The sequence below is a fragment of the Bombus fervidus genome, chromosome 2, assembly GCF_041682495.2.
Source record: "Bombus fervidus isolate BK054 chromosome 2, iyBomFerv1, whole genome shotgun sequence".
NCBI lineage: Eukaryota > Metazoa > Arthropoda > Insecta > Hymenoptera > Apidae > Bombus > Bombus fervidus.
The window spans coordinates 6396514-6408525 of NC_091518.1; the positions used below are offsets into that span (position 1 = coordinate 6396514).

Genomic DNA, 12012 nt, shown 5'->3' on the forward strand with positions numbered 1-12012 from the left:
GTTTGATATCTGAGAAACGATTGATTCTATTGTTAATGAATTTAAACAAGACCATTTACCTTTGATATTCTTTCTTTTAAAAAAAATCTTTCTTCTCTTAACCCTTAAATCTTATTGTGGCATTTTGTACTACCTAGAGGTTATAAATATTAGTCAAGTTATAAACTATTACAGCTTGGTTTTAAGTAGTACACAAATAGACTGCGGATATTTATACATTTATAGAAGTTATATATTATATATATTATATATATTATAGAAGTATGTATAAACGTGCTCATTACACTAAATATGCAAGAAAGAAAGTAGAAATTTTAATTACTCGATCAAATATATTGGTTTGTTTATATATTTACAATTTTTCTAAACAATTGGAAAATCAAAATTTAGCACATTAGCGAAATACTTAATATAAAAGATAAGAATTTCTGCTTACGTTCTATTACTTTAGTTATGTTCATAAAAATATGAATTTGCATAAACATTAACAATTTACGTATGATGACAGATATATATTTCGATAATCCTCAACCTTAAATTGAATTCTATAATTATGACTTTAAAGTCAGATAAATTCATTATTGAGATATCTCAGAATCCTATCAGACAATTAAGCATTCTCATCTCACTACTATAGTTAAAAGACAAATAAAATTCTATTTCCTTTTGATAGGAACGTATTTATTTGCATCATCATGATAGCATTGGTGCGAAGTATTATTAAATTTTATAATAATTTAATACTTAATTTTATTTTCACAGATTTTGTGAGATATGAAAAACTTAATACTTATTTATTATTATTATTTATCACTAATTACTTTATGTTTTATAAAAGCAGTTCAATATTATAACGGAAAAGTAATTATACTTTTTATCATGTGGTATGAATGAAAAATGAATAGAAAATATCTATCTTAGCCAATTGGTTGTTAACCTTTCAATTGAATTTTATAACGCGAATTTTTCGAACAAGATTCATTTTATAATTTGTTAATATAGATGTTGCCTTGATTTTAATACTTTTATGCAAGAAATTGTCAAACATATTTCATGGAACTTATCTATATTCGATATCTAAAAATATTTTATGATTACAATAACAGATTATTGTCTTAAGAATTTATCTACGTTTTACCCTATTAACAAATCAGCGATTCATAATTAAAGAGATACTATAAGAATTTCATAAACTTAATTATTTCAAATGTTCTTCCTTAAAATGAGGTTTTATCAATGTTATATTTTAAAACTATTTTTAAAAGTGCTTGAAAATTTAATTAATAAAGTTTAAAATAAAATTTCTTATTCGAATTTAATGCGATGTTCTGATGTTTTACTAAACGAATTTTCTATTACTCCCTTAAGTACATGCTTCATTTAAAGCCCAATTTTAGAACGTTTCTTTTTTCATTTATCTTGTTCATTGTTAATCGTATTTAATTAGTCGTGCCAATCATCTTCAGTTATTATAAAATATAAAATTATAAAATACTTCCATCGCTGCTTTAAAGAAAAATTGTTTCTGAAGTTACCACTTTGCCGTTCATTCTTTTTTCCTTTACTTATATCGTTCAATTTAATTCAGTCCAAATTTTGAAATAAATACATTTGATACAAATAGAAATACATGGTATTCTGAAATAATTCATCTCTGAAATAATATTTCACATACATTTTACATGAAATTTTGAAGGTACCACTTTGAAGCAATATGTCATTGACTATATTTACTTGTTGTTAATTCAAGTTAAATATTTAGTATTAAGTGAGCGCAATTTTCTGAATAATAAATACTAATAAATAAAGTCATTGCCATACAACTCACACATATAATGATCTGTTTTTACAGAGAAATAAAATTAACTTTCATAAATAAAAGTTTGACGATTATGATATTATAAATTATGTACATATGCAAAAAATAATAATAAAATAAATTAATGATATAAATAAAAATTTCAATATAACTTTGAGAAATAAATACAAAAAATATAAAATGAAATAATTTAATTTTACAAATCAAGCATCAAAAATAATCTTTTACACGTTTTGACTTTACAACTTTTGATATAAAATTGCTGTTTAAATTTGATATAAAATTCCATGCAAAATTGAACACATCAATTGATTATTTGCTAATTATTATATATTCTGAAATTGATATTTAACTATTAATGATGTTACTTTTATTGAAATATTAATCAACATTAATCCAATTGAAAGGTTAATGCAACTTTATCTCTCGTGTTTACTTCAAATATTTTTATCATTATAATATTTATACTTAAATTAGACACAATCTTAATGTATTATACAAAGTAAATATATTTTTTGTTTTTCATCTATTATGCTTACTTTTAAAATATATCGCGTATTATTTACAAATTGTTTGCATTACAAATTGCTCGATATTGAATATAATTCTTATATTTATTTATGTATAACACATAGTTAAAAACATCAGCTGCAATGCGCGCTATTAGCAAAAAGTACAGAACCACTATTTTATATTACGCTTTTGTACTAATCGTAAACTACACATAACGCACCACTCTTGCTTTATAAATAGTTTCGCAAAGTACATCATAGAATATATGTACGTATCATTGGATTATGTAATAAGTTCGTATTTCCGTCCGTGGTTCTTCAAAAATACGTAAAAGTTTGTTAGTATTTTATAAAATCTATTTGATCAACGATGTGTGTGTGTATCTTTTTATTTTATTATCCTTTGTTGTCTATACGATCACTTCAAATCCTATCGTCTCTCCTTTTATTAAAAAATTTCGATATGTGTGTGTGTTTGTGCGTGCGTACTTTTACATTCTTTAAAGTATTTAATGATTGCTTATATAAAAGTACTTCAAATACTAAAATAATTAACGTAGTAATGAATAATGCACTAAATTTTCCAATAATATTAAATACATACATACATATCGCAAGATCTAATATTTTTGCTATATCTTGAAAGAAATCTGTTTTTTGTAACAAATAATTCTTTTACTAAATATTCGGGACTTTTTCGTATTATTTACACAAACTTTGTTCGTGTCTCTGATTCATGTAGCGTTTATATAAGTTCTATAAGTTCCATAAATTATCGTAGTTCGTAGATTAACAAAGCAACATGTAAGATATTTACGTTTATCAGTAACATCTATGTATTTTTTCATTGTTTGATTCTTAATGGATTCAATTCTGTTATAAGGAATATAGCAAGAATAATAATACGAAGAAATATAAGAGAGATACTGATACTAAAACATAATTATGGAAAAATATATAAATATTATTTGTCCTATGTTGCCCATTGCAATGTTACAAATGATGTTGTTATTGATTAATATTCCTCCAAACATGACATTGAAAAGGGAATAAACTTATTACATAATCTAATATTCGTGGCCTCTTTCACTATCTTGCGTATTAGTTTATACTTTGACATCTGCACATTTAAAATACATTTGAACTATTTTTTATTCGAGTCCTCGAGCTTCAAGCAATGCCTCATCCTGTGGTCGATTAAGTCCAATCCCGGCGATCCCTGGGAAACCGGAATGGACACCAACATACACACCCTCTTATAGCCCAGAACAATTAGGTACGCACTACAATTTCATATATGTTTCTCTTTTTCTTTTGCCAGCGTTTACCGTTTATCTTGTACCAGTATTTTTTCTTTTTTCTTTTTCTACTGCACTTTCAATACACGCCCAGCATGATTGAGATGTCGAAAGTTTGGTACGCGAAGCTTAGATAGCTCAGCGCTTTCTTACGAGTTAGACAGTAATTTCAGTCAATTTTGTATTTTGATTAGAATCCCAGTATATTGTACTTTTTATGATTATGTGAAAGTAGAGGCTACAAGTTTTGGTTGTTCAAGGTTATTGAGTAATCGGTTTTATCACAATATTTGACATTCGTCTATCTTTTTATTACATATTTGCTTTATATAGATATATGAATACTGTAATATATCGTTAACTGCACAAATTACACTTAATTAGTAAGAATTGGTAAGAATGTCAATTGACTCGTAGACATTTTTCTAAAGTCATATTAATAAACGATTTTAGATTTGAAACAAAATTTTCAGAGATATCAAAAAACACCGTACAATAACATTTTTAAATAATTGAATAATTTGAGAATATAGTGACGTATAGAAAGTAAATATTACTTCCATTGTAAATATTAAGTAAATGTACGTTGCTATCGTTATACAGTTCTTTATTACAATAACGAATATTTCCTTAATTTATATTCATTATAATTGTGTATATCTTAGATTAGAATTATTGAAACAATGTCGATCAACTTTTGAAATCATGTAAATTATTCCAAGTACAAATTTACACAAATATATTCACAGATATAAATAAAGCGGAAGTGTGTATACCTTCTCTCATAAATATTAGAACATTTATAAATATTAGAAGAAAACTAGGTAAATTTGTTAAATCATCAGAAAATAACAAAATCGCGTTTGCAACCTTAAACTGCAAAGAAGTCATATGTTCGATATATCAAGAAAAATCTCAGCAATTATATAAATTCTTGCAAATGGTTCGCACAATATTTTTCCACATATTTTTGTACAAACCGTTATCTTGTGCAAATATAAAATTCTGACAGTTTATTTCCCTAATAATCAGAAAGAATTATTACATCTTGTACGAGACTGCCAGTGTCCCCTTGCACAATTGAGCTAATATTATTAGAAAAATTTTACATAACACGAATCGAACTTTCTTGTATCAGAACAACAATGTTAGTAATAATATATCAAATAAAAATTTACAACTAAATTTTACAAATTGCAAATCATCCAATTATCATCATCGCCTGTTCGACGTAAACATAATATAAATTACAATGATTACGAGAAGTATTTGTGCATACATTTATTTTTTAACGAAGGGATTTTTTATAAATTTCTATGTACGTATATATTTCATTTCCACAATATTACATTTGTATTGTCATATGAAAATACCGCTAAATCTACTATACTTGAATCTAAAATTAATTATCATGTGAGTATTACAATAGATACAGCGATGTATAAATACTCTTTGTAGATACCGTGTAATTTATACGTTGCTAAATTACTAATATTATTCGTTGATAAATTATTGTGCAAGAAAGCCTAAATGTTTTAATATTTATGAACAGAAGTATACATAATAGATGGTAATAGTAAAAAGAAGAAATATCTTATTAGAACCATAAATAGAAACTTAACAAATTCTCAATCATAAATCTATTAAACGACAAAGAATGAATTGTTGAGAAAATAGGAGTTATATCGTTTTCAAGCCATGGAGAAATATTTTCAGATAGCCAAAAATTACCAAAACTCGAGACTTCTATTTTGATTGATATAACATTATATTCCAATACCGCTTGGAACTAAAGCTCCGATGGTATAGCACAGCATGAAACGCACGTATAAAAGCAAGTAATAGACATACAATTAACACATGTTCTTTTCATTGAACACGACCATAGCCGGTAGCCTTGCGGAAACGATGAAACTGGAATCCTACCAAATGTACCAAACATCACCGTCCAGCCACCAGCAACAGACCGGACCGCCACCTTCCTATTACGAGACCCAATATCAGAGAAGTAATAGCCTGTCGACAGGATCGTCCTCCTTCGCTCTGCAGCCAACTCCTCAATCAGGAAATCAGCAAAGATGCCCGCTTCACGGTCTGCAACCGTGTGCCTGTCAAATGGTGAGTGAACAAAGAAGTCCGAAATGGCAAGCTGCAAGTAACGTTCAACCACTGGGAAGGAACAAAGTGTAGCAAAGTCTTTAACCCGACTCCCGTAATCCGTGAAAGGAGGAAAGACGGGATAATGCTGATTTAAAGGTTTTTTCGTCGATTGTTTTGAGATGCATATCGTTCTTCGCAAATGGAATGTCGAACAAAGGCAATAAACGTGGATTTTTGTCTACTTTTCGTAGTTTTTGTTTGATGACCAAGTATAATTTGATATTCTTGAAGGTACTCGATTTATTTATCCAATGTTTAGAGTGGGAAATTTTAATATATCATTTTCTAAATCTTTATATCTTCTATGCAAACTACACATTATTATTATATAATAATTAATAATTATTACTATTGTCACGTATAATAATATTAATATAGCTTTTGAATACTTTGACTCTTTGAACATGAAACTACAGAAAAAATTTCTTTCTATCAATTGTTGATTCAACATTTCTCCTGATCTTATTATGACGAAGATATAATGCAGTAACAGTAGGACCAGTTTTATTAAAAATAAATATATTTATCAATTAATTAGTTAATAAGATTTTCAAGTGTAATGTTGATTAGAAGACACCGAGTTAAATGTGATTTTGGCTTAGTATATACTTTACGAATAGATACGTCGCGAGTGAAATTAATTTCATTACGTTTTCAGGCCATTATGCATTATTGTCATCCAAATTATCTTGTTTTCTCTTTTCAATATGGCAAACATTGGAATCTGAATATAACGACACGTTAGTCACAAAATTAACTTGAAATGACACCGTTTATGCTTCTGTAAAAATTGGATTAGTTTGCTATTCGTACTTATTATGTGATCGAATCTTTCTTTTAATGAAAATTTAATGTATTTTTGTTACACTTAGATGACGGGAGACTTTTTTCGTAAAGTTCAATCTGGAAAGATTTTCAATCTATTTGTGAAAAGTAATCTCATTACTTTAATTTTGATTTCCAATTCTATAAGAACGAGAACATTAATACATTAAATACATTAAATCTCCCAACTATTTAACACAATGTATTGTTTGCTTTGTAACAAAATGATACAAATTGAATATCTACAATTAAAGAATATTAGAAATAAAGTTTTTAAGCGATATATAAATTGGTCTTATCTGTTACAATTCAATTTTATAAGCATGTATCAATACTGATTTTACACTAATTATTTATTCCTTACTTTTAATTAAAGTCAATTTTGCAATATTTACTCCTATACAGAAATAGATAATCTAACACATTGATATAATTAAATGATTCAATAACGTAACAAACAAAACATAGTTTCAAATGTAAGTTCCGGGCTTTTTCTACTCTTCAAAAGACATACTTTTATTAAGCAAGATCTAACTAGTAAATCTCTCTTCGCTCACATCGTCGTCGGTAATAACTTCATAAGTACAGTTAGTGTGACGTTGAAACCCATATAAAAAAATTTAAATAATAGATTATTCTAACCTATTGAAATTAGATTTTATAAACATACATCAATACTATTATTTTCAAATGTATTGTTCAGATACATTTGGTATCTTTCATTTAAAACTAATTGTACAAAGTTTGCCATTATATAAAAACAAAGAACTGCACACTCTGGTTGTTAAATAATTCTATTTTCAACGGTTATATTCTTTTTCCTCGAAAAATATCAGAACTTGAGTCCAGTGGCTGGAATGTCGCCGTCATATCAGCAGAGTGAACCAAGTCCCACGGCATTAGGAAGCAATCAGCAACAAACTCTTCAGTACATGATGCAGACACAACAGTGCCAGCAGCAACAACAGCAACAACAACAACAGCAACAACAGTCGCAAACAGGAGCAACGGGATCCAGTCCACCGCAAACACCCACACCATGTGGTTCAACACCGAGCACAATGATGGGACAATTGATGGGAGCTCTCAATAATTCGACGCTCCTTGACGATTTGAACATTAATATCGAATCGTTACACGGTGGATTCGATTGTAATGTGGAAGAGGTGTGTTTTATTGTATATTCTGCTTACTACTAGATCGCGGATGTTTATGCGTTTATGAGAAATTTCAGAGATACACAGAATGCATATAATCTGTAAAACTATATAAAATATTCAAAATATGACATTTATTATGTTTAGTAAGTGTTATAAATCCCTGCTTAGGCTTCGTTTCTTTAATTAAATTCATAAAAATATAAATTTGCATAAACATCCGTAGTCTGCTTACTAGTATTGGAGGATGTACGTTCATACAAATTGATGATTTCATATAAAACACGAGCTATGTCAATTTTTGTCTTTTTCCACGAGAGCAAAGAAATATTTTATTTTTACTACTGTATCTTTAACTTTAATAATATGCCCATGATATTATACAATAGCTGTGGGTATTATTTGAAACTATACCGTACATGAATTACAGATATCCAATTAAATCATAAAGTTGTGGACTTTATACTTAACATTGTTTCTGAGCTAAATATATCTAAATTAGGTTGCTAGAGTGAATGATGCACTCTTATTTCAATTGGATATTTTTCATTAAATAGATAAAAGAAGTAATCAATAGATGCTTAAAGATATCAATCTTCTTCAAAATATCTTCTTCAATGCTGTTATCGTACGAAATCATGTCGGTATATGATTTATTGTTTGAAGAAACAATGATGATTCTATAATAAGTACCTTACTCTAAAGATTGTGACAATAGCCTTATTCGCTTAACAAGGTATTCTTGATAACGTTATTGTGACGAGAAATAGTTTTGACTAAGATTATTTTCGTAGAACTAAAATTTTCGTTTAATAATGAAACAAGATATATATAGAGGGTGAGTCTCCTAACGTGACGAAATATATAACACGTAATTTATTCGTTGTACGAAAACATATTTCAAACAACAGTTGTATAGTATCTAGTATCCAAATTTTTCTCAAATTCGGATAAATCGTCAAATTTTACGTAAACAAGTATTACACAAAGTGGAACTTAAAATTAATAATTACTGAAATATATTCATATTAATAATCTTCCATTAGAAAATTAAAGTACTTTTTATTTGTATTTCTTTAATTGATATTTACATGACCTTGTATAATTTGCGAATGTTTAATTTTAATTCATTTTAAATTTTCTAATAACATTTACTTAATACTTAATAATCTTGTTTGATTAACAAGAAGGCTTAATAGCTTTCAGAAGATAATATTATGCAAATAAATTTGAAATTAATTACGCGAACTAATTTAATTTCATATTTAATTTCTATTTTAATTTTTGAAGTATCTTATATACAGTTATTGTGAAATAAGAAAATTAATGTGACAAAGAATTTTATTTTCGTACATTTATTACTCTGTTAATTGTTAGTTGTATGTTTACTCTGTTGATTGTATTTTTTTATTACCAAGCAGCAATTTAATTATGAATTTTTAATTATATTTATATAAACATAATACATTTCACAGGATAATTAAATTAGTAATACGACCTATATTTTTAGAAGAATAATGTATATTGTGCCTATTCATGAATATATTGTAAACATATTTTCGAATTTAATTCTTTAAGACGTCATTAAGACGTCAAATTGTCTTCTCATAGTATCTAATTGTCATGTCTTCAGCTATTGTGAACATTTCGTGCTGTATATTTAACATCTCAATCGTATTAAAACATAATCGCTTCTGCACGAAACAGTATATTTTCAACTCTATCTGATCAAGTTTTCCGCAAAATATCTTCATATCACTTTATTATTCCATCTACTCGGTGCGTCAAAGCTGACCAAATCAATGAATATTTCTTCTTACGGACAAATAAAAAGACATTCGTCATTTTAAAGAAATGTTTCAATTGATTACAATTATACTAAGGGGATAATGAAACGTGAATTATACGAAACTTATAATTATTGGTTTATACTAATCTTGAACATTGAACGATTTCAGGTGATCAAACACGAATTGTCAATGGACGGGACGTTAGACTTTAACTTCCAACAAGGTGTGATGGGCACGGCTGCGATCCAAGTGAGCGACAGTAACGTTGGTCAGAACGGTACCGTGTCCCAAAACAACGTGGTTGGCACGACGGCTGGAAACGCGCCCGCAGGAGTTTACGTGAGCACCAACGCGGCGACTCCTGCTGCTTCTCCCTCTTGGGTTCACTAGCAGTGGACCCCACTGCCCTCGACACCCCCGTCGTCCTTGTCATCGTCATTACTAGACGGACAAGAGAATTTCCACGGACAGCCCGAGGGACAGTTCATCGGTGAGTCAAGTATCATTTATTTCAAAGAATTATACAGATCAGTTCTGTGATACGTCGAACATGAGGAATGGTAAAAAATTACTAGGAATTTTCTATTAAAAACATTTTAAAAAAGTAGATTTTTTAGAATATCTAGCACAAATAACACTTGTACCACCTATGAGATAAACACTAGCTGTTTCTTTCATAATACTTTCATTTTTAACCTGTTAATGAGATCTTAACGCCTCTACGTTTTTTTGATTATTTTCGAATCATACTTTTCTATCGTTAGAAAATTTAAGATTAAAGAAAATAAGGATTGATTATTAATATGTATTTCTCGTTTCAATTTTATGTTAAAGGTTTTATTAACATGCCAAAAGTCCCGCTTTCTGTTAAAGTGAGATCTAGATTTAAATAAAATCTTTAGTCTTTAAAAGTGAATAAAGATGAATTTAAGTTGTGTATGTCAATTTAAATCCTTGCGAATTTCAATGCGATATAAATTATTTTCAGCAGGAATAAAGATTTTTAACCTCTTATCTTTAGGATGTAAAAAAATGGCTGACTTCGAAATACAGAAATTATTATGTCTAAGACATAGTGCTCGGTTAATAGGCTAATAAAGATATACATTTTTTTATTGTTATGGGTCTATCGCCATTTATTCTTATCAATAGTCATAAAATGACGTGACTACGCATCAAGAAATTATTTAGAGGCGTGAAGATGAAACGCAAATGAAATAACGCGAAGCCCGAAATCTAAATCTAAGGGCTGTTTTAATGGTTAATAGTTTGAGTAGTATTGTTAAAAATTAATTAAAAGTATTTTTTAAGAGAGAACACAATTCTTTCATAGTATTTTTTATCAATCTTCATATGCAAACAATATTTTGTTGGTCACATAGAGAAATTTAATAGAGTTATATAACAACTTCGCATAAATTTTTATGCATGAAAGCGTATAAAACTAATTGGAAGATGAAGAAGAAAGAAAAGAATCAAATATATCGTACAATAATGTAAATTACTTGAGATCATTAAAAATATGTACATGCTAAATAGTTTGGTTAATTACTGCGTTAATGACTTTTACTTTTGTCTTTTTCCCTATCCTTGCTCGATCTTGAAATCTGTTGTTTAGATAAGAAATACAATTTTATAAGCTTGTCAGTTAAATAGTGATTTAATGAAGAAACAAAATGCAGCAAAATAACAAAAATGTTCCCCGAGACATTTCAAAATGTAATTTTGTATATCAAATTAATTTCAAGTATCACATACTAAAGATGGTTTGATTAATTGAAAGATATTTTATTAATTTGAAACCTTAATACCAATTGATACAATTTTATATAAAGTAAGCGTCTATTTATAAATACGTATATTTTAATTATATTAACAAACTATACACTAGAAATATATAAGAATTATAAAAATAGTAATTTGTACGCGTAAATTCAATTTTTCCGATGTTTGTCTTTGTTTTAAAAAAGTAAAATGCATGTGGGGATGTATGTTTATTTGTAGTCTCGTTATGAATATTTACCACGTTTATACCTAATATTTGTAAAAATAATAACCTACCTGTATATTGAATTCTTTGCAAACGATTAAAGCATATTTGATTTTAATGTTTAAAGCGCGAGAAATACAAACTAATTTTTGTAAAATATTGTCAAATTTTATTTTCTATAAATTAAATGCATCTATAGAAATAAATTATTTTGTATTGATGATTATAGTTTGTGGAATAAATATTTCCTTCCTGTTTTCATCGTTTTTATAACGAATAATACTTGTTTAATGTAACTAATACGATAAACATCGATTATAAAAATCTGTACTCAAAGTTATCTTATTGTCAATAATTCAAATTCATGAATTCACGTCAGACAGAAAAATCAATATTTACGGATGAATAATTTCAATAAAAAGCAGAAACGTCTCATTTGTATACTATAACATGTTTTTATG

At 27.8% G+C, this 12012-nt stretch overlaps 1 protein-coding gene across 3 annotated transcripts in view; it reads left to right on the plus strand.

Annotated features, from left to right (window-relative positions):
- Foxo (forkhead box, sub-group O) overlaps nt 1-12012 on the plus strand; it is a 289789-nt gene that overhangs the window by 175449 nt on the left and 102328 nt on the right. For 2 of the 3 annotated variants that reach the window (XR_011801309.1, XR_011801313.1), the window contains exons 4-7: nt 3492-3607; nt 5518-5747; nt 7451-7780; nt 9730-10051. Coding sequence is in view for 1 of the 3 variants with exons in the window: in XM_072014637.1 (XP_071870738.1) it covers nt 3492-3607; nt 5518-5747; nt 7451-7780; nt 9730-9951 (898 nt within the window). In the remaining 2 variants the exon portion in view is untranslated. Of the gene's footprint in view, nt 1-3491; nt 3608-5517; nt 5748-7450; nt 7781-9729; nt 11758-12012 lie in introns of those variants that run through there. The other variant, XM_072014637.1, reaches the window with a different exon arrangement.